The following is a 24,175-nucleotide window of genomic DNA, read 5'->3' as shown; positions in this document are numbered from 1 at the left end:
AAGTAAAGTAAAAAAAAAAATAAAATAAAAAAATGACTACCAAAAAGCAGGTTCCTTCAGTAGATAAATGTATAACCTTTTATCTTATCTAAACAAAGAGGGTGGCACTTAAAAAAACGGAAAGCTTTATTATTATTATTAGTAGTAGTAGTAGCAGTAGTAGTAGTAGTAGTAGTAGTAGTAGTAGTAGTAGTAGTTTTTATAAAAATAAACACTGACCTCACCCATAAGCACCAGTCCCAGCTACAGATTTCTATTGTTGTAGTTTATTTTATGATTATTTAAGCAAATTTAAAGTTTCAGTCAAAAGGAAGAGGTGGAAACTAAACTTGTTTGCTTTACTAATATAAAAACGGGTGTGCTTTGGAAATCAAACTGACCTGAATGTTCCAAGTCAAACTTAACACATCTGATCTTTGGTTAAAACACACATCACTCTTCATTTAAGTGAACACATGGATCTTTGGGTTTGTTCCTTTTCAGTGAGGTTTTGGTTTTTCATCACAGACTGGATCCAGTCCTCAAACCCCAAATCATTATCAATACACGAAATCGTTACTGTTTAACCTGACGGTTTTGTGAATAGTCATCTTAAAACCCTAACACCCATATAACCAAAAGCATACAAACAAAAACCAGAAAGCATGAGCCAAACATTGTAAAACTTCCAAATCTATTATTTTAAGTGTTAATTCAACCTCTAGGGAGGCAGCTTTAATTCTTTTGGCTGTGTCATGAACTATAGCCATAGGTTTTGTTGTTGTGTCGGTGACATAAGTTCATATCCATTTACTTTACATGTTGCCGTTTGTGCAGAAGTTCCAGGACCACACAGTTCTAAAAGAGTTCTCACATCCTATTCTTCTCAAATTTACCAACCTCTGCTTGTAGTATTAAAGTTCCTGCTGGCACAGTATATACACTATCTGAAAGAAAGGTTCTTACTAATTACGTGTGTTTTGTAAAAACTCTTTTATATTTGGGTAATGTGACAGAGAATTCAGTGCCACCATTCCACAAATTCCTATGAAAGTGGAAGTACAAATGTACAGTATATTGAGCTCATTCACATGACACATGATTATCATCAACAATAATAATAATAATAATCACTCCACCACCCTCCCTATGGGAGACAGGACAGAGGGGCAGAGACCTCTGGAAAGGTGAGCGCCTTTCTGCCATTGGATTTCCCATAGCTGATGTTTCAGTTACCTCCTGTAACCAAAGGACTTCACTAGCTCCTTCAGACAGACACTATAGACCTGTCAGAAGTTTTGGATCTGCAAACAAGCAGTGTGTGACACAGTTAACGCACAGATGCATTTGCCACGAAGCTGTATGAGAGAACCACAGAACTGGGCCACACCCGGTGTATCTCTGAACCAGGTGCCAAGTCAAGGCATAAAGAGAGGAAAATGGAGGATTTTGTGCTGAAGGCAACTGCAGGTTCACACATTGAAATGAACAACTTCAGACACATTGAAAGGAGGGTTACTTTTCCCTTGTGTGTGTGATAGGCATCCAGGCACTCCTAAATTTGAATCACACTTGAATGAGCCCGCAAAACACTACAGTATTGACCTGGAAACAGAGAAGGTTCTGCTGGCCAGAAACTTTCTGGTCCAGAAAACAGAGGCTGGATGTTCACCTATACGATATATTGTCATAAGTGTTAATTCAAGCTCTAGGGAGGTCAGTTCAACACTTTGAATGTGTCTATATTTGTCCACTCTACATCTAAAAATAATACTTCTGAAAGTATTAATAGTTAACACTGTGACCACCCCTACCCCCGCCCCATGCATGCAAGTTTCAGAGATGTAGTTTGTTTCAGTTTGTGACTTTTCACACAGATAAGAAGCTGTAGAGAGCTGTAGAGAGAAACCACATCCTTGTCAAATATGTGGGAAAAGTTTAAGTCAAAGTTTTATTCAAAATAGTCATCTGACCGACCACACGAGAACCCAGTTGAGGTATTATAGTAATGAAACACTAATTATCAGGGAAATTACGTTTGAAAAAATAAAAGTCACCGCCTGGATTTAACTGGACAAATAGGTACGAGCCTCCTGTTGGATAATTACTGTGATTATGTTTCAGCTGGCAACAAATTGTTTAACCCCACCTTATGGAATGAGTAAGTTGTATTACACAAACATGTCGAAAGACACATCCTGTGGTTGTGGAAAATATGTTTGAGAAGGGTCAAATCATTGACATGCATCAAGGAGCAAAAACATCTAAGGAGATTGAAGCAGAAACTACTAAAACTGGGTTAAGAACGCTCCAAGACATTATTGGAAACTGGATGATTGCCATCATGTGAACGTTTGGTGAATATAAATCAAAGAAAAACAACAGTAGAACTCAGGGCTATGTTTAATAGTGAAAGTAAGACCACATATACATATACAATGCAAATGGAACTCAAGAGATTGGGACTGAGCAGCTGTGTAGCCTTAAGAAAAACACTAATCAGTGAGGCTAATCATCAAAAAAGGCTTCAATTTGCTAAGGAGCATAATGGAAGATTTACTCTGTTCCAGAGTGATGGAGCATCAGGGTAAGACGAGAGGCAGATGAAGTGATGCACCCATCATGCCTAGTGCCTAGTGTACCAGCCCATGGGGCAGTGCTATGATTTGGTGCTGCTGCAGTTGCAGTTGAATGGCCAAATTCAATCAATGGATTTTTTTATTCCCTGATGGCATATTCTAAGATGAGCAAAAACTATTAGAGAGTGGTTCAGGGAGCACGAGACATCATCTTCACACCACAGAGTCCACACCACTCCATTGAGAATCTTTGGGATGTGCTGAAGAAGACTTTGAGCAGCAGTCAGACTCTCCCATCATCACACAAGATCTTGGTGAAAAATGAAAGCAACACTGGATTGAAATAAATCTAAATGAATAAAACACTGCAGAAGCTTATCAAAAAAATGCCTCATCGAATGCATGCTGTAATCAAATCAAAGGCAGGTGCGTCTGACTGACTAAAATGCCAGACGTTTGTGCCGCTTACAGATGTTCCTGGGAAAGTGATGTTTTTGGCAGTAAAACATCGGTAAGATGATGAAAGTGACAATTAGAAATCAGCCACTGTATGTAATTTTAGTAATCAGGCCATGTTCTTCCTAAATCTAACTGCTAACATGAGGTATGTGTCTGAATTGTAGCTACATAAACAAAACCAAGCGTTGGTTGGATGGAGCTGTTTTGTCTGTCAAATGTAAAGTGCGTTATAAATAAAATCTATTATTAGTTATTAAATCTGTTATAAGTTATTATTACTATTATTTTTATTATTCTTATTATTATATTGTGTTATTTCACACGTACCTTTCCTGTAACTGCATCTTGTTTTATTTTCTTATATGGTAAATTCTATTGTGTTATTATTATTAAATATATAATACTGTTATATTTTTATTGTTATATATCAGTTCGTTTTGACAAATACCTGGAAGCTTTTCAATGGTGTCCCACATTGTCTGCATTTTTAATTTAACCAACCTAAATTGCATCATAAATATATATCTGACATTTATAATAAACCAAATGGACTGAAAATCAGTTAAAGAAATTCAGTGAGTTACGATGATTTTAATCTCTGATAGACTTCTGCCTCTGTTGACTAATACAGTAGACACGGCTTCCCCCTGCCCAAGATGTCAGCTGCGTAGAGTTTGATTCCTTTGTTCTTGTTACCTCTCGCTATCGTCAGTGGTGTGTTAGCACTGATGTACTGATGTCTCTCAGCAAGTGTGTGTTTGAATCCAACTGGGGTCTTGCTCTGTGGAGTTTGTTCTCCCTGTGTCTTCCTCTCACCCTCCAACAACGTGTTCTCTGCGTTAGCTCTGTGATTGAAATACCATGTACAGTATTATACAGGATTATTTATACATGTATTCATTGAAACTCATTGAAAAGTCAAATTCATTTGATCCTTGCTAGCTTTTAGGTTGCTTTTATATTCATCGTTATTGCTCTGTAGCTGTGCTGCGTGAGGACATCAGTACTTAGTTTTGTTCATTTACATGTTACTCATGTGCTGGAATTACAATAATCATTAAAACCTTGAAAGCTTGAAAATCTAGAAGGTTGTGAATAATCAGAAGTACAGGCGGAATCTTATTTTGTCTTGTCAGCGGTCGGACCTCTGAACTGGTGGGACATCCGGCGGAAGCTAAGGTGAAAGGTCCAATGGTTAACTTTGTGCACACAGGCTAGTTGATGGTATAAAACGTACTATTTGTTGCATCGCACGTGTGCTTTGGTGAAGCAACAGTTTTCTAAGGAGCTCTTCAGCGAGCGACTGGCAGATTTTTTCGACATTTAAAAAAAAAAAAAAATTACCGCACGGCACGGACGAGATTGATAGTAAACACAAACTGCGAGACATCAGCTGTAAACCCGACATGAATTCACGACGAACAGGTAATACAACTATTACGATCATCAAACGAATACAAGAATATGATTCCTTTAAGAGTTTAATCGCAGTTTTATGTCACATTTAAGTTCATTTATGGCAGCGACGAAAATTACAGTTTACGGTTTAACTTCAATTCTTCGATGCATTGAAAGTATTCTTAGTGCAGAAAAAGACAATGAGCAATGTTGGGGGTGCACTCCTGAAACACTGCCTAAATGGGCAATGTTATGTTCTTTAATTGCAGAAACCCTGGTTATCAGCTTCAGAATTGCTCACAACTATGGCCACATCACATGATCAAACACATCCTTTCATCTCCAAACATAACAGCATAGGGAATGCCTGCACAATAAATTATTTCCACACCATACATACTGTTAATTCACCTTTGCAAAATGTATTTATTTAATCTAAAGGGGAAAGACACCAAGATGGCAAAGTGGCTTGTACTGTAACAGAGGCATGCTAATTTTAAACTTAATATATTTGCTCAGGTGTGTTTTCCTGACATTTCTAACCTATTTCCCATCAATGTCGGGTCTCCATTTGTCCCTGCAGATCTTCCACAGCAACATGTCTGTGAGGAAGAGGTTCTCACTAACCAGCAGTTGTGTAACCAAGAGAGGAAGAGAGTACCAGAGCCTCCGCAGATTAAAGAGGAACAGGAGGAGCTCTGTGCCAGTCACGAAGCAGACCAGCTTGTTCTGAAGCAGGAGATTTTTGCAGTTGTGGTAACTCATACTTTTGAGGAAAGTGACCACAGTGAACTGGAGCCACACAGTGACCAGCTTTTCTTTCACAACTCTCCCGAGAGCCAAGATCAGGAGGAAAAGCATGTAGACTCAGGCTCAACTGGAGATGCAGAGCTGCATGCGATGAAGAGACACTCCATGTCAGAGAGTCGTTATAATGACGCAGGTAACATGACTTTAAAATGGGAAAAGGATCATCACAATGATGAAACATCTCTCAGTCTCAGAATCCTATGTGAAGTCATATGCAACATTTGTAGGAAAACATTTCATAAAATTTGTCTGAAATATGGAAAACTTACATGGATAAGAAGCCAGGTTCTTGCAGAACATGTGTGGAAATTCCATTTTGCCAGGCTTCACTCTGGTTTGACTGTAATCATTTATTGATATTTGTTGACATTTATCATGATACTTTCGCACTGGTGCACCCAAAACAAATTGTCACATTTGAACACTATAGATTTCATAGTAGGTTTGAGAACAACATGTTTGTGCTCTGGAACCCTGGTAAAAGTTTTAACTAGCACATAGTTGCTCAAATGCATTTTTTCCTGTTGCTATATGAGATAACTTTTGTGTTCCTCGTACCTCTAGACATCCCGCGGCACCATGTCTGCAAGGAGGAGGAGGAGGTTCTTGCTGACCAGCAGCTCTGCAACAAGGAAATGAACTACAGTGTGAACCAGGAGGAAGCAGAGTCTAAACAGATCAAAGAGGAAGAGGAGGAAATCTACACTACTGAGACGGGAGAGCAGATTGTTCTGAAGCAGGAGTTTGATACCGTTATGGTGACTGCAAATAATGAGGAGAGTGACCACAGTGAACAAGAGCCTAACAATGACCACCTCCTCTCTCACAACTTTCCTGAGAGCCAAGATGAGGAAGGAATTATGTGCGTAGACTCTGGATCCACTAGAAATAAAAAGCTGAAACCAAAGAAGAAAGATCACAGGAAAGGAAGTAAATGTAACTATGTAGGCGACTTTCTCATGTCAGAAAGTCAGTGTAATACTGATACCGTCAAAAAAACTTTAAAATGTGACGCTTGTGGAAAAGCCTTTAAAAATAAGTCCCAAATGAAACAACATGAGACAATTCACCCATGTGCTAAGCCATGTGAAGGAAGTCACACAGACGAGAAACCATATACCTGCAAAACTTGTGGGAAAAGTTTCAGTCATAGGAGTCATTTGACCGTCCACACTAGAACTCACACAGGTGAGAGGCCGTATTCTTGCAACACATGTGGGAAGAATTTCAGTAACAGTAGTCATTTGACCGTTCACATGAGAATTCACACAGGTGAGAAACCCTATTCTTGTGAAATCTGTGGGAAAAGTTTCAGTCATAGTGGTGTTTTGACTGTTCACATGAGAACCCACATAGATGAGAAGCCATATCCTTGCAAAACATGTGGGAAACATTTCAGTCACAGCAGTAATTTGACTGTGCACATGAGAACCCACACAGATGAGAAGCCGTATTCTTGTAAAACATGTGGGAAAAGCTTCAGGAATAGTAGTAATTGGCTGCGCCACATGAGAACTCACACGGATGAGAAGCCGTATTCTTGCAAAATGTGCGGGAAAAGTTTCAGTCAGAGTGGCGTTTTGACTGTCCACATGAGAACTCACACTGATGAGAAGCCGTACACTTGCAAAATATGCGGGAAAAGTTTTAGTCAAAGTGGCGTTTTGACTGTTCACATAAGAACTCACACAGATGAGAAGCCGTATTCTTGCAAAATGTGTGGGAAAAGTTTCAGTCACAGTGGCGTTCTGACTGTTCACATGAGAACTCACACTGATGAGAAGCCATACACTTGCAAAACATGTGAGAAAAGCTTCAGTCATAGTAGTAGTTTGACTGTCCACATGAGAACCCACACTGATGAGAAACCATATATTTGCAAAACATGCGAGAAAAGTTTCAATCAAAGTGGTGCTTTGTTGCGCCACATGAGAACTCACACGGGTGAAAAGCCGTATTCTTGCAAAACGTGTGGGAAAAGTTTCAGTCAAAGTGGTGTCTTGCTCAGGCATACAAGAACTCACACAGGTGAGAAACTCTAGTCCTGAAACTATCATAAATAACTTGGAAGCCAAGCCTGAAGCCATCATGTGAGTGTATTGCATGTCACATTGTGTAAGATGGGTCTTATTTTCTTTAATCTCTGGTTACATGTCAGACTGCACACTATATTTGAGGATGTCACATTGTGCAGTGACTATGCGATTAATATTACATAATTGTATTTTAAGAACACTATTGCAATTGTTTTGGGACATGTCACAAAAGTATTTATTTGTGAAATGGAAACCGCAATGTTTCTATGTGTTCAGTGTTACAATATGACCTCCACTGTATTTATTCATATGACGAAGGAACAAACCATTGTATTACTGTACTGAAATCTGCCACTGAATACCAGTGCTTTAATACTGAAGCAGTGTTAAAAAGCAGGAGGTTCTCAGGCAAGTTTTGAATTATTTTTGCCTCCCCGGTGTATTTTACATTATCTTTTTAATAATGAGAGTTTTTTTTGTATTCATGACTCATAATTACATGTGAGTGTCTCAAACCCTAATTCTCCTTAGGTGATATATGCGTTATCACGTAAGTAGAAAAAAAATAAGCTAAAGAGAGGTGAGGCAAGTCTTCATCTGCATCATCTACATCACATTACGTCTTTTTTCTCTTTTGTTTTGATTTGTGGGCATCTCGAACTATATTAAAAATAACACTTGTATGATGTTAGCAGTGTATTTTGTACTGTATTTTAGTATTTTCTCTACCTCAGTTTTATGTGAATTGTGAACTCTGATGTTGAAGATAAGAATATACATAGTTCTCTGTGTCAACTGGAATAGTGTCTTGTTAAGAGGAAGTTGTTTATTTTTATTGTGTGTTTTGCTATGGTATCTTTTTTATTTCATTTTAACCTTTAAAGGAGCTGCTATCAAAATGTAGAAACTGTACAACATTGTCTTGTAAAAGGCGCCTTGTAAATAAACTTTATTTTATCAAAGACATTTCATTTGATAAGACAATGTCATCCAAAGTAGTTTGAGTACATTATTATATTTGAAGGCCTCTCCCCTTTAGTTGAGTGTCTTGAAGATGTTTCGTAATTCATCCAAGTAGCTTCTGCAGCGATGTAACAACGACCACATTTTAGCCAGAGAAGACAGATGGTTTGAAGGAGGAGCAAAGGAAAACAATGTCAGACTGGAAAATCCTTCTCTGAACAATTACAAGACTTAACTTCTGTCCCAAAGACGTTCTACACCCATTCACACCTTGAGACTGGAGCCTATGACTGACAAAGGGCTGAGTGCACCATTCACTGAAGAAAAACAGTATCATTGTTCCCCAACAACAGGTAAGTATCTGGTACCTTTGAAATCCTATAGAAAGGCTGTCTTCTTCCTCCTTAGATTTGTTTCAAGACTTAAGTAGAGTTTTCAGAGAATGATGGGTTACTTGAGTTAGCACTGACTTCATTTGAGTGGTCATTAAACTGGGCAACGAGCTCCCTTGATTCAATTTACTTTAATATACGATCTTGAGTGGTTTCTTTGTCTGACATCTTTGTCTAGAACAAAAAGTCTGTGTACTGCAGATAAGCATGGATTTAATTGCCTCCTTATGGTTTCTTCAGAACAGTGATGTTAGTTTACTCAGAAGAATATCTACATTTTAAAACCTTTTTGATTGTCCCCTTTGGCTTCCTTTTCAGACTGCATGCCAAGTCTTTCTTCAGCTTTCTCGTGGCCTTGTTATTCTTTCTCTTCTATAGTGGAGACACTATTTATCTTCTATTTTTTTTTTCTATTGAATACCTAATTTCCAACTTCGACTAGGTAATGTCACATCTAGCCTTGCTCAGTTCTTATCAGCATTGTTTTTTCTGGCCTGAAGTGTCACGGACAAAGGAACTGAGGACTTTTGTCAATTCTTTGCTTCCACAGAACCGCGTGGGATCACTGGTCAGGAGCTTGGCTGTGACCTTTCCTGTACTTCACCTATTTAATCATAGTTTCACAGGAGATCAAATGGTCATTATTTTTATTAATTTTGGGGCAGCAGTAGCTCAGGAGGTAGAGCGGTCGTCCAATAACCGAAAGGCAATAGACAAAAAGGTTCCAGCTTAAATGGACATCCTCAATATGTTGATGGCTAAATATGACAAACTGTACAATATTAAAAACACCCTTTACTGGTATTATGCTCCAAATATGAGGTATATTATTCCATAATCATGATGTATCAATGCTACACTGAACTGAGGCTCACTTGGGTGTTTAATTCAAATTTCTGGTGATGTCAGAAAGGCTACTCCAATCATGTGATGGGGTCTGTGAAAAATCTGTGGAGAACAGTTTGGACAATCGGTATAAATAAATATTCTTATTATCACATCTGCTTGAAAAGCTTATTTATATGTCGCCTTGGATACGTCGTACACCAACAATTTAGCAGTTAAGGAGTAAAGCATAAAACAAATGGTTGATGCAATTACAAAACACTAAATGAAAGAACATGCTCTTATTGATAAAGAATTCAGGATCATGTCAACTGTAAAAGGAAGTGTTGTGCTTGGTGAAGTACAATGATCATGACAAACTACACATCTGCATTCTCGTAGTTATGAGAAAACTTTTATATGTCACTGTAACAGAATTGGAACACTACTGAACTTGGTGGCTTTTAAGATTTTTTTTTCAGTATTAATGTATTGTCAGTCATTCACACACTGCAAAAATAAAAGTATACTGCACTTCTGCAAGATTCACTGATGACAGCCTCAATTGCCATCTGAGAAACATCAAAACAAGATTTTATGAGACACATTTGCAACAGCAGATTGACAGAAGCACAGCCTAATGTTGTTTAACATCTGAAAGCTAATTTTAAAATTTCCCCGACAGACAGAACTTTGACTTCTCATCTGTGGTTTCATGTGGACAGTCTAATCACCATGTTGAAAATATTCACGTTTCTATGAATACTTCTATGAATTCTCACCAGTGTGAGTTCGGATGTGGCGTAAAAAATTGCTACTATTACAGAAACATTTCCCACATGTTTTGCAGGAATACGGCTTTTCACCTGTGTGAGTTCTCATGTGGACAGTCAAATCACCACACTGAATGAAACCTTTCCCACAAAACTGGCAGCAGTATGGTTTTTCACCTGTATGAGTTCTCTTGTGGATAGTCAAACTACCGCTACGACTAAAACTTTTCCCGCATGTTTTGCAAGAATAAGGCTTCTCACCTGTGTGAGTTCTGATGTGGAGAGTCAAATGAGACCATCGACTGAATTCTTTGCCACATACCTTGCAGCAATACAGTTTCTCACCTATGTGCGTTCTCAGGTGGACTGACAAAAGATTAGCATTGTTGAAACATTTCCTGCATGTTTTGCAAGAGTACAGCTTTTCAACTGTGTGAGTTCTCATATGACGAGTCAAAACATCTCTTCGACTGAAACCTTTCCCACACGTCTTGCAAGGATACGGCTTCTCACCTGTGTGAGTTCTCATGTGAACAGCCAAAACACCACTTTGACTGAAACTTTTCCCACATGACTTGCAACAATATGGTTTTTCACCTGTATGAATTCTCCTGTGGACACTCAAACCACCACTATGAGTAAAACTTTTCCCACATATTTTGCAAGAATATAGCTTCTCACTTGTGTGAGTACACATGTGAACAGACAAATCATTACAATCACTGAAACTTTTCCCACATGATTTGCAAGAATATGACTTCTTATCCGTGTGGATTATCATGTGGAGAGTCAAAACATCTCTTCGACTGAAACCTTTTCCGCATATTTTACAAGAATATGGCTTCTCACCTGTGTGAGTTCTCATGTGAATATTCAAACAACTCCTTCGACTGAAACATTTCCCACATGTTTTGCAAGAATATGGCTTCTCGCCTGTGTGAGTTCTCATGTGGACAGTCAAATTACCATTCTGACAGAAACCTTTACCGCAAATGTTACAAGTATATGGATTCACGCCACTTTGGATCTCGTGATTTTTCTTCATTTGAGACATATTTTCTGAGAGGGTTCCAAAACCATCCAACTGTTCTGTGTCAGTATGAAGGGTACTGTGGTTTACATTGTTAAAGTCACATCCCTTATTTGGCTTTAGCTCTGCATTTCTACTGGATGCTGGATGTACGTGCTGCCGTCCTTCCTGATCTTGTTTCTCAGAAGAATTGTGATAGAGGAGCTGGTCATCACTTTCTTCTGGTTCACTGTGGTTACTTTCCTCATAAACTGGAGTCACCATAATGGTGTCAGGCTCCTCCTTCAGTACGAGCTGCTCTTCCTCTTGACTGGTACAGAGCTCCTCCTGTTCCTCTTTAATCTGTGGAGGCTCTGCTTCCTCCTGGTCCACACTGGAGTTCATCTCCTGGCTAGTGAGAACCTCATCCTCCTCACAGACATGTTGTTGTGGGGAGTCTACAAGGACAAAGAGACAAAAGAAGTTGTTTAAAGTGACAGGCAGCAGGTCAAATCAACTGTTTTTAACTTACAGCAGTGGTGGACCGCTATGACATGCAAGGCCTTCACTGCTGGCCTTAAAAAATATCTGAATAACAGGCTTGATTATATTTTCTATGAATACCTATTAAATAATTCCTAAAGATCTATTTGCTTCCTTTAATAGCTTTTCCTTTGGTCGCACTGCTTCCAAATGTGTATTTTCATATAAAAGCTCTTATCCAGTCATATTTCAGCGATTATTTGTTGCTAGGATCAGAGAAATCTGCCTGGAGGCCTTCAGAATCAGTTCCACAGGCCCTGCAGCATAAAATATGTGTTGATCAAATCGTTGCTTTAACCAATCAGATTTTGAGCTGAGTTGCCTAACAGGCGTACATGACCTCAGCATACGCCCTCTGATTGTACAGTCAGTTGGATAGTCAGAGAGTGAGCTGCATCTCTTGTGAGCTGGAAGAGGAAAAAATATAGTTGTGTTGATTTAATAGCTGTTTTGTCACCGCACAATGGTTGAAGAAGGAGAAGAAATGGATTTGGTTGAGAATTTACTGTCAAAGCCATTTTCAAGACTGACTTTTCAAGAAAAGCTGGACATCGTGAAGAAAGGTCAGGCAACTCAGAAGCTACAGAAAAGGATTTGTCAGGCACTTTTAGTCCACTAACTAGGAGCAGTACCCCTGGCTCACATGATCAGAGGAAAACTCTAAATGGTTTCTTAAGTTTTGGTGAATAAAATAAATTATATTTACATCTTTTATGTATCTTTATGCTATTTTACTGGGTCGACATTGGCGCTCCTGCTGGATTTGATGTATGTGAAGCTGGAGAGCACTGAAGGCCTACAGTAGCCTTACAGTTATTCTATGGTTTAAAGTGATGACAGAGCAGTAAAACAAGGTGAAGCTCAGACAAACTGAATTTAACTCAAAAGCAAACTCACAGAGAATACACCGTTTTACAGACAACTACGTTACTGTGAAGTTCTACGGGTAAATTCTTTAGATAATAAGGACCACATCTACAGGCAGGTGTCAGGTCAGGTGACTGGCAACGTCTGAAGTGAGGACAGATGATGACAGATAAACAAGAATCCATTCGTTCACAATGGAGGGCTTTGTTGGTCCTACTGACATAAAAGGGCAAGCGTCATATTTGAAACAGTATTTGAGGAAGATACACATGCACAGAAAAATTATTTGCAGCTCAATGGCTCATGAACAGTAATTCTCTAAATAATGTGTGAAACGCAGAGAGCAACATTCCCTTGTTAGTTTGTCAGGACCATTAAGTTATATCTTTACGTACCAATTTTGTGTAGCTTTATTTCTGGTTTTAAGATGGTATCCAGCAGTTTGCGTTGATGATCAATCTCTCCCTCGTACTGGACGATAATTTCTTCAAAAACTACAAATATTTCTTCAACAGCAGCAGCTAGTCTCTCCTTTGTGAACTCTCTAAATCGATGAACTTGAGACATGTTCACTTCTACTGCTGAAACATCTGACTGACAGACGACGAAGATGCTGCAGATCTCCTTCCTCCTTTCGCTCGCTTTTCTTCTTCTAATTGAAGTGTTTGACGCTACCGGGCGTTATTGCCCCCTACAGGATAAAATTAATTACTACGACCGCACGTCAGATCTCTGTACGTGTCCTTGTATCATGCAGAAAATGTTTGACAACCAGTTAGTGTTTCTTATTAGAGCCGTATATCTGATGGGATAAAAATGATAAGGTTGAAAATCAATGAGAGGACCCACACACTCTCTTCTCTTGATGCATAAATGGCACTCCTCCTCACACGATGATAGGATGAACAGTAGCCTGTCAGCTTGGCAGACACTTGTAGCCACTGTCCAGTACTGGTCCCAGTGTTTCCTTTAACACTGAATCCGTAAGAAGATCAGCAACTCTGAGCTTTGGGACTGAACCTTGTGTCATAAAACAAACTGTAGACTGAGTCCCCGTCAGTTTGGAGGTGTTTCTGTAATTACGGCTTGGCACACACTCAAGTCAAAGTCAGCTTTATTGTCAATATCTAGCTATGGAGGCTTTTCTTCAAGGTAACTGAAGCTTCTGTAACGACAACGCTCACATCAACACCATAAACACCATCAGTCTAACACTTCTTATATGCGTCTCTCACTTGGCAAACTGTCAGCTCCACCATAACTTCACAGTCTCTCGCATGGTGCAGACATCAGGACAAAATAAAAAGGAACTCTTCGACCGCAGCAACAATGTGAACTAATAGAACACAACAGATCTTCTTAGTATCTCAATGAAACAAAGTTAAATTGTATCAAAATATGTTGAATTTTCTTGAAGTCGTTTCACCACTCGTCCAAGTGGCTTCTGCACTTGTTAGAAATTGGGTGGAAGTTGGGCCTTCAAGATGAACATCTATTGGGGGCACCTGCAGTTAGAGGAATTTGTCCAGATTGATCTGGACGGTGTGCTGTTTTTTTTCTGAATGAGTGACACTTTCAACGAACCACTAAATGAAATGTGAGTGAAGCTTTCTGGGGACAGACGTCCACACTGTGTTGTAAGTGGCTGATAACTGAAATAGAAATGCACAGAAATATATGCTCTAAAGAATTTGACTGTCGATGAATTCATGTTGCTTTTATTTCATGAGTTATCTTAATTTGGCTGGGCAGTGTACATGTAAGGGGTTTCTAAGAAAAACTAAAAAACTGGATCCACTGAGCTAAACAAAGGAGATCTCATGATTTGTAATATTATGGCCTCCCATCTTTGTGTAAGGAATAACATCTCTCACCTGTGTGGGTTCTCATGTGGCGAGTCATGTGTCCTTTAGTAATAAAACATTTCCCACATGTATGACAAGGATACGGCCTCTCACCTGTATGAGCTCTCACGTGGACATTCAAATTCTTCTTATAACTGAAAAGTTTCCCACATGTTTTGCAAGAATATGGCTTCTCACCTGTGTGACTTCTCATGTGACTATTCAAAACATCACTCCGATTGTAACATTTGCCACATATTTTGCAAGTATGCCTCTTCTCACCTGTGTGAATTCTCATGTGGCGAGTCACGTCATTAGTTTTAGGGAAACTTTTCCCACACATCTCACAATATCTGCGCACACCTCTGTTGTGCTTTTTCTTCATTTGAGACATATTTTCTGAGAGGGTTCCAAAAACATCACATTTTTCTTTGCCAGTATCAAGGTTACTGTCCGTTGCTGTAAAGTTGTTAACATGGTTACAGTCACGTCCCTTATTTGACTTCAGGTCTGCATTTCTACTTGATTCTAGGTCTATGTGTTGGCAGGCTTCCTCATCCAACAGGAGCTGGTCACCACTTTGTTCTGGTTCACTGTGGTTACTTTCCTCATAAACTGGAGTCACTAAATGGGCCGTAATAGTGTCAGTCTCCATCTTCAGTACAAGCTGCTCTCCCTCTTGACTGGTGCAGAGCTCTTCCTGTTCCTCTTTAATCTGTGGAGGCTCTGCTTCCTCCTGGTCCACACTGGTGTTCATCTCCTGGTGACAGAGCGTCTGGTTAGTGAGAACCTCATCCTCCTCACAGACATGTTGCTGTGGAGAGTCTACAAGGACAAAGAGACAAAAGAAGTTGATTAATCTAATTCTATGGCTTAAAGTGATAACAGAGCAGTAATACAAGGTGAAGCTCAGAAAAATGTTTTTTGAGGAAGATACACATGCACAGAAAAATTATTTGCAGCTCAATGGCTCATGAACAGTAATTCTCTAAATAATGTGTGAAACGCAGAGAGCAACATTCCCTTGTTAGTTTGTCAGGACCATTAAGTTATATCTTTACGTACCAATTTTGTGTAGCTTTATTTCTGGTTTTAAGATGGTATCCAGCAGTTTGCGTTGATGATCAATCTCTCCCTCGTACTGGACGATAATTTCTTCAAAAACTACAAATATTTCTTCAACAGCAGCAGCTAGTCTCTCCTTTGTGAACTCTCTAAATCGATGAACTTGAGACATGTTCACTTCTACTGCTGAAACATCTGACTGACAGACGACGAAGATGCTGCAGATCTCCTTCCTCCTTTCTCTCGCTTTTCTTCTTCTAATTGAAGTGTTTGACGCTACCGGGCGTTATTGCCCCCTACAGGATAAAATTAATTACTACGACCGCACGTCAGATCTCTGTACGTGTCCTTGTATCATGCAGAAAATGTTTGACAACCAGTTAGTGGTTCTTATTAGAGCCGTATACCTGATGGGATAAAAATGATAAGGTTGAAAATCAATGAGAGGACCCACACACTCTCTTCTCTTGATGCACTCAAGTCAAAGTCAGCTTTATTGTCAATATCTAGCTATGGAGGCTTTTCTTCAAGGCAACTGAAGCTTCTGTAACGACAACGCTCACATCAACACCATAAACACCATCAGTCTAACACTTCTTATATGCGTCTCTCACTTGGCAAACTGTCAGCTCCACCATAACTTCACAGTCTCTCGCATGGTGCAGACATCAGGACAAAATAAAAAGGAACTCTTCGACCGCAGCAACAATGTGAACTAATAGAACACAACAGATCTTCTTAGTATCTCAATGAAACAAAGTTAAATTGTATCAAAATATGTTGAATTTTCTTGAAGTCGTTTCACCACTCGTCCAAGTGGCTTCTGCACTTGTTAGAAATTGGGTGTAAGTTGGGCCTTTAAGATGAACATCTATTGGGGGCACCTGCAGTTAGAGGAATTTGTCCAGATTGATCTGGACGGTGTGCTGTTTTTTTTCTGAATGAGTGACACTTTCAACGAACCACTAAATGAAATGTGAGTGAAGCTTTCTGGGGACAGACGTCCACACTGTGTTGTAAGTGGCTGATAACTGAAATAGAAATGCATAGAAATATATGCTCTAAAGAATTTGACTGTCAATGAATTCATGTTGCTTTTATTTCATGAGTTATCTTAATTTGGCTGGGCAGTGTACATGTAAGGGGTTTCTAAGAAAAACTAAAAAACTGGATCCACTGAGCTAAACAAAGGAGATCTCATGATTTGTAATATTATGGCCTCCCATCTTTGTGTAAGGAATAACATCTCTCACCTGTGTGGGTTCTCATGTGGCGAGTCATGTGTCCTTTAGTAATAAAACATTTCCCACATGTATGACAAGGATACGGCCTCTCACCTGTATGAGCTCTCACGTGGACATTCAAATTCTTCTTATAACTGAAAAGTTTCCCACATGTTTTGCAAGAATATGGCTTCTCACCTGTGTGACTTCTCATGTGACTATTCAAAACATCACTCCGATTGTAACATTTGCCACATATTTTGCAAGTATGCCTCTTCTCACCTGTGTGAATTCTCATGTGGCGAGTCACGTCATTAGTTTTAGGGAAACTTTTCCCACACATCTCACAATATCTGCGCACACCTCTGTTGTGCTTTTTCTTCATTTGAGACATATTTTCTGAGAGGGTTCCAAAAACATCACATTTTTCTTTGCCAGTATCAAGGTTACTGTCCGTTGCTGTAAAGTTGTTAACATGGTTACAGTCACGTCCCTTATTTGACTTCAGGTCTGCATTTCTACTTGATTCTAGGTCTATGTGTTGGCAGGCTTCCTCATCCAACAGGAGCTGGTCACCACTTTGTTCTGGTTCACTGTGGTTACTTTCCTCATAAACTGGAGTCACTAAATGGGCCGTAATAGTGTCAGTCTCCATCTTCAGTACAAGCTGCTCTCCCTCTTGACTATTGCAGAGCTCTTCCTGTTCCTCTTTAATCTGTGGAGGCTCTGCTTCCTCCTGGTCCACACTGGTGTTCATCTCCTGGTGACAGAGCGTCTGGTTAGTGAGAACCTCCTCCTCCTTACAGACATGTTGCTGTGGAGAGTCTACAAGGACAAAGAGACAAAAGAAGTTGATTAATCTAATTCTATGGCTTAAAGTGATAACAGAGCAGTAATACAAGGTGAAGCTCAGAAAAATGTTTTTAATTTAATAACAGATTCACACACTCGAAAAGAATAAAAAAAAACAGTCACCAGGAATAAAACATGACAACACCACATTCAGCAGGTATCGACCATGTCTACTGTAATGGTAATTTATAGTACTGCAGTACCTTGACACTTTAGCTACAGTGTAGCTCCAAACACTACGGTCTAACAGAGCCATGGTTCAAAGCAAACTTAAACGTCATCTCCAAACAAAACACCTGTCCCTTAAAAACAAAAACACAGAATGCTTTGTTCAACAGTCTGGAAAACAGGGAATTATTGAGGAAAACAATACTTCTCCACAGTTTAGAACAATGTCTTCTAAAGGGTGCAAAAAATTACTAGCAACATTGAAACTTTTCACACATTCATTGCAACGTTACAGTTTCTCACCTATGTGACTTCTCATGTGGACAGTCAAAGTACCACTTTGACAGAAACCTTTCCCACATATTGTGCAAGAATATGGCTTCTCCCCCGTGTGAGTTCTCGTGTGGACAGTTAATTGACTACTTTTACAGAAACTTTTCCCACATATTTTGCAAGAATATGGCTTCTCACCTGTGTGAGTTCTCATATGTTCAGTCACAGTACTACTATTTCTGAAAGATTTGCTGCATATTTCGCAAGAATATGGTTTCTCACCAGTGTGAGTTCTCATGTGAGCAGTCAAAGTACCACTACTGCTGAAACATTTCCCACATGTTTTGCAAGAATACGGCTTCTCCCCCGTGTGTGTTCTCATGTGAACAGTCAACTGACTACTTTTACAGAAACCGTTCCCACATATTTTGCAAGAATATGGTTTCTCACCTGTGTGAGTTCTCATGTGTTCAGTCACAGTACTACTACTGCTGAAAAGTTTCCCACATGTTTTGCAAGAATATGGCTTCTCACCTGTGTGAGTTCTCATGTGGAGAGTCCATTGATTTCTTTGACAGAAACCTTTCCCGCATATTTTGCAAACATATGGTTTCTCACTTGTGTGAGTTCTCATGTGGACAGTCAAAGTGCCACTATTGCTGAAAAATTTCCCACATGTTTTGCAGGAATATGGTTTCTCACCTGTGTGAGTTCTCATATGGACAGTCAAATCACCATTTTGACGGAAACTTTTCCCGCATGATTTACAAGTATAAGGTTTCTCACCTGTGTGAATTCTCATGTGGACAATCAAACCAATATTTTGATGGAAACGTTTGCCACAAGTGTTACAACAATATGGATTCATACCACTTTGGATCTTGTGATTTTTCTTCATTTGAGACATATTTTCTGGGAGGGTTTCTGTGTCAGCAACAAGGTCAGTGTCCATTGTTGTAAAGTTATTTACATTGTTCAAGTCATGTCCTTCATTTGGCTTCAGTTTTGCATTTCTACTTGATTCTGGATGTACGTGCTGCCGTCCTTCCTGATCCGGTTCCTCTGGAGAATTGTAATAGAGGAGCTGGTCACCACTTTGTTCTGGTTCACTGTGGTTACTTTCCTCATAAACTGGAGTCACCATGATGGTGTCAGTCTCCTCTTTCAGTACGAGCTGCTCTCCCTCTTGACTGGTACAGAGCTCCTCCTGTTCCTCTTTTATCTGTGGAGGCTCTGCTTTCTCCTGGTCCACACTGGTGTTCATCTCCTGGTCACAGAGCTGCTGGTTAGTGAGAACCTCCTCTTCCTCACAAACATGTTGTTGTGGAAAGTCTACAAGGACAAAGAGACAAAATAAGTCGATTAGATTGACAGACAGAGCAGTAAGACAAGGAGAAGCTGAGAAAAAAACTGCTTTTAGTCCAATAGCGGACTACAAATGAGCCGTGATTAATGCATTTTTTTAAAAAAAAGGTTAATAGAATGAACACAGGATGCGAACACATTAAACATGTAAAGGGTTAAAGTAAGACTTTTTTTTAACCTTACATCCAAAATCACAGTTGTTATTGAGAGAAAACCAAAAGGCTGCAATGCTAGCTTCCAACCTCCAGAGGACAAGCAGTTAAAGAAAATTAATGAATGTCTCCACTTCCTTCAAATTCCAGGGATAAGGAGTGAGAGAGAGAGAGAGTTTTTGTTTTATCAATACTGTGCTGTGCTCTACCTTTGCCAGTTAAAGAGAATTGCTGAATTATATACTGTACTTCTGTATTTTTTCCTACTCTCACAGTCTTAAAAACGATCTTAGAAACATGGAGCATTTGTCATGGCAACCGGAGTCCCATCCACTAATATGAATGAGGTGGTGATAATGACCGATACTGCAGTCAGCCACCAAGAGGAGATCAACATGCTTTGGCTTCACTTTAGCAGATGTCATTGTGTCCTTTGTTTAGTCTATGGTGGGAATCATGAACATACAATCTATGCTTGGAGTTCTGTCTCCAAGACATAATCAAAGAGCACTGTGCGGACCACTCCATCAGAACCCATAAATGCAGGATAGCACACCAATGAACTCTCCCACTGTCTCCCAGTCAGAGTGCTTATAATGTTAACTGTTATAAAGGTTCGCTAAAATTTTGTCTTGATTCTTATTCACAGTGACCCTGACTACTACTGTGCAATAAAAACCTTTCCTTCACAGGTCTGTTCTATTACTGCTTTATATTTGGATAATAATGTACTTTTTTAGCCAGTTTTGTTCACCCAGGAGGAATACTTCTTCGTGGACAGCCAAGTTAGGTCGAACCCTGTCACCCCATGCCACACATGTCAAACTCAAGGTATTGTATTATCTGTCAGGTATTATGGCCTGCAGGTATTTTGCATGCGCACCATTGTTACTACAAATCCCAGACTGCATTGCAATACCTGATTGGCAACAGGAAGGCACGTCAATCAACTTCATTGACAAACTTATCAGGCTCATGGTTGCCTCGGCATCCGAATCAGTAGAGAAGGGCAGCTTCTGAAGCTCCATCAGTCCACGCGGTTAACCAATAAAAACCTGAGCCACTAGCATTAGACCACTAAATACTACAATATGTTAACGGAGATTCTTACACAAAGACGTAGTAACGCTGTGGTTAACACATAAACACTTACACAGAGACACACTGAAAGAGTCCATCAGCTAAATAACAGCATCATGTTTAACACGGCCCTCAGCATGCTAACTTAGCCCCATGGTTACTTCACTGACTACTAGGTTTAGCTCCTCTCTCCACCATATAGTAATCACTACGTTAGCCCTGCACGTCTCGTTTTATTCTGGCTGTAGGTGGGTGTTCAGCTGTTTGTTTGTGTGTACGTTGGTGCAGAGCTCTGACCATCGTAAAACAGAGAGTGGAGGAGAAGCAGAGATTAACAACGATGAAGAAAGTTAAATAAATTTGCTCAAATTCAATCAGTAACCTCGTTATTTATTAACAGAACGCAGTCCAGAAAAAGTGCCCTGAAATGTTATTTGGTGATGGTAAGTGAAATAATGGAACTTGACTTACATTTTTAATAACATTTCTATCATTTTAGAAACAGATTCATTTTATTCAAATTACATTTTGACTTCACAACATTTATAATTGTCAAGTTAAAGATCGTGATGCTTTCAGAAAATGAACAAGTATGAAAACTAGCACAAACCAAATGAATTGGTTCATTTCAAAACTGTTTTAAAGCTTCATTGTAGCTACAGACAGGCTATTTGTGTAGAGAAGCTCAGACAGTTGGGGGAACATATCTGTAATTCCTTCTTTTATCCTCCTTCTCTATGGGTCTGTTTTCTTCATAAAGGCAGTGATTTTGTCGCTAACTACAAGGACACATGTGTGGCCTCCTTCAATGGACAGGTTTACGCTATTCAGCATGTTAAATATGTCAGTCAGTGCATTTACATGCACGTGAAAAAAACGAATTAATGCCTTAATCGGATTATAACAGGAGAACTTAAGTGCATGTAAACACGTAACTCCGATTAAAATCGGAGTTCTCATTATCCGTTTCAGACACCCAGATAATGCGATTGAATCGGACTTTTCAATCGGATAATGCGTGTGCGCATGCTCCACCACCACTGCGCTGGCGTGTGACCCCGGAACAAAAACGTCTAAGAAAGCCGATCGCAGAAGAAGAAGAAGAGAAACGGATCCGTCTGAGGGATAGCGCACCAGAAGTAGCGCGAACATTACGTACAAGATTAAAAATGTACTGTAATCCGTCTGGTTGTTGTTTGAAACGCCGGTCTGTCGCATGAACGACTCTTGTTTATTATATCGCGTAATAGGTCAACCCGGAAATCGGGCCGTATTAACGTGGTATTAACCCTGAAAAGACACGCATCGCCACCTAGTGTGGAGGAGGAGAACAGTTACTCGATTTTCTTGCGCTGCATGCAAACCGGGACAAGGGCTGTAGTCAGAAAGTCGAATTTTGAGCATAGCTCGATTAAGCTCTACATGTAAACGCACTGAATGTTGCCATACACTCGGGGTCAGACTTCACAAAATTAACTACAGTTACAGCTCTGTTAAAAACAGAGTGAAGATTTGGATCCATGTCTTTAGAGGCGAGTGCACTCGGTCATCGCTGCTCGTCCATCCGTACAAACGGCAACACATTTTTCCCAGCTTAGTCCAGATTCATTCATGAAAGCATCCAGAAGTCTGAATATTTCCTCACCCGCTGCCCAGCACTAATTTGCAGAACAGAAAGTCATCCAAAATCTCTCCTTCCCAGGGATAGTGCACCAATACAATCAACTGTATGGAAATGTCTGTTGACTCCAATTGAATAATAATAGTTCAACAACTTGAACTATTATGTAGTAGTAGTAGTCAGGGTCACTGTGAAGAAGAATCAAGCGAATATTTGGGCAAATGTATTAAGGAAAGGATTTTATGACTGTTTGAATATGAGGAATTTAACTATCAGGATGTTTTTAGGTAAGGTGAATTTATCATTGATTTTCTTCAAAATTATACAGTGTAGTGAATTGAAATATTGCGCAGTAGTAGTCGGGTCACCACGAACAAGAATCAAGACAATTTTTGAGCAAATCTATGGAGGAAAGGGTTTTGTAATTGTTTGAATACGAGGAATCCAACCTAGTGCCAGGACGCTTGTACGTTTGGTGACTTTGTCATGGATTTTCTTCAAAATTAGAGTAGCTCGAAAATTAATTGAAATACTACACAGGAATAGTGAGGGATATTATGAACAATAATCAAGTCGTGATAACCTATGAAGAAATTGGAATTTTTAAAATCCGCACAAGAATCCACGACATGTTTTTTTCCCCCATCTTGACCTGTGCCAATAAGTTTTTTTTTTTCCATTTTGGCCTGCGCGCCTATCGGGCAAAAAGCAACAGTAGGAAAATCACAGACAGAATACCGGCGGTAAGTACAGAAGCACGCACAAGAAAAATCTGATTCGATGTCGGCTGACTCGACTGTTTTCTAAGTTAGTTCATCAAGACCATTATATCTTTACGTACCAATTCTGTGTAGCTTTATCTCTGGTTTTAGGATGGAATCCAGCAGTTTGCGTTGATGATCAATCTCTCCCTCATACTGGACGATAATTTCTTGAAACACCACAAATATTTCTTCAATAGCGGCAGCTAGTCTCTCCTTAGTGAACTCTTTAAATCTATCAACTTGAGACATTGTTACTCTACGACCGAAACACTGAACTGACAGACGATAAAGAAGCTACAGAATAGATCTCCTTCGTCCTTCCGCCTCTTTTCTTCTTCTGATGTTTTTGTCAGTATTTGACGCTACCGGGCGTTATTGCCCCCTGCAGGATAAAAGTAATTACTACAACCGCACATCAGATCTCTGTATGCCCCCCCCCCCCATGCTTTTATTTTTACGCTTATTTAAGTTCTGTGTTTATATAGCATATATATGTTTTATAGCACATAGCCAATAAAAAACGAGTCAGATTCATGCAGAAAATATGTTTTATGACCAGTTAGTTCGACACTCAAAGCCACTATCCAGTACTGGCCCCGGTGTTTCCTCTAACACTGAATCTGTAAGGAGATCAGCAATCTGAGCTTTGGGACCAAACCTTGTGTCATAAAATATACCGTAGACTGGATCCCCATCAGTTTGGAGGTGTTTCTGCTGAGCTGCAACTATTGTATTCCTAGACACATGCCCTACTTTTTACAAATATCCTTAGTATGTTAACAAAACTATGTTAAAACAAAGTTTTAACGACTGATTGGAATTTGGGGACTTAATATGAACATCTGTGGATGGTGACCACCTGAAATGATGCGATGTCTCAGTCTACCTCGTCTGCTGAGAGAGGGGGTTTACATAAACGGCTTCTTTCTTTCAAAACCTTTTTGTCTTCTTTGGTTGAAATGCGGACGTCGTTTTCTTCTTTGCCAATTTTATTCATCCAATGCCTCTAACAACATGTTGTACACATTTGCAGTTTGTTAGTGTCGCCTTTAACACAAAGAAAGAAAAAGTTGATGCCATTCCTAAACATAAAATAAAAAATACTAAAATATAAGCTAAACCGAGTGTACATATT

General features: G+C 39.5%; 3 protein-coding genes across 6 annotated transcripts; 1 reads left to right on the top strand and 2 right to left on the bottom strand.

Moving 5' to 3' along the window:
* Positions 1–4,187: 4,187 nt before the first annotated feature.
* LOC125014855 (zinc finger protein ZFP2-like) lies at positions 4,188–8,227 on the top strand. Its single transcript, XM_047596346.1, has 3 exons — positions 4,188–4,442; positions 4,999–5,358; positions 5,790–8,227. The coding sequence occupies exons 1-3, from the start codon at positions 4,424–4,426 to the stop codon at positions 7,265–7,267; spliced, it is 1,857 nt and encodes a 618-aa protein (XP_047452302.1). The 5' UTR covers positions 4,188–4,423; the 3' UTR covers positions 7,268–8,227.
* LOC125014856 (zinc finger protein OZF-like) lies at positions 7,725–14,183 on the bottom strand. The gene is made up of 2 exons (XM_047596347.1): positions 13,029–14,183; positions 7,725–11,681 (listed from the first exon to the last, which is right to left on the bottom strand). Exons 1-2 carry the CDS (start codon positions 13,198–13,200, stop codon positions 10,210–10,212), a joined length of 1,644 nt encoding a protein of 547 aa, XP_047452303.1. The 5' UTR covers positions 13,201–14,183; the 3' UTR covers positions 7,725–10,209.
* A 152-nt stretch (positions 14,184–14,335) lies between these two features.
* LOC125014858 (zinc finger protein 180-like) lies at positions 14,336–23,369 on the bottom strand. Of its 4 annotated transcripts, none has more exons than XM_047596352.1 (3): positions 23,118–23,369; positions 18,845–19,390; positions 14,336–15,302 (listed from the first exon to the last, which is right to left on the bottom strand). In XM_047596352.1, the coding sequence occupies exons 1-3, from the start codon at positions 23,287–23,289 to the stop codon at positions 14,467–14,469; spliced, it is 1,554 nt and encodes a 517-aa protein (XP_047452308.1). In that variant the 5' UTR covers positions 23,290–23,369; the 3' UTR covers positions 14,336–14,466. The 4 variants fall into 4 exon arrangements, with proteins under 4 accessions (XP_047452308.1, XP_047452310.1, XP_047452307.1 ...); XM_047596354.1 differs by having other exon boundaries at positions 18,929–19,390; XM_047596351.1 differs by lacking the exon at positions 14,336–15,302 and adding an exon at positions 16,624–17,590.
* Positions 23,370–24,175: the final 806 nt, after the last annotated feature.

Source organism: Mugil cephalus, chromosome 10 (assembly GCF_022458985.1).
Source record: "Mugil cephalus isolate CIBA_MC_2020 chromosome 10, CIBA_Mcephalus_1.1, whole genome shotgun sequence".
In the NCBI taxonomy this organism is placed as follows: domain Eukaryota; kingdom Metazoa; phylum Chordata; class Actinopteri; order Mugiliformes; family Mugilidae; genus Mugil; species Mugil cephalus.
This window is presented reverse-complemented; position numbering and strand designations above follow the sequence as displayed.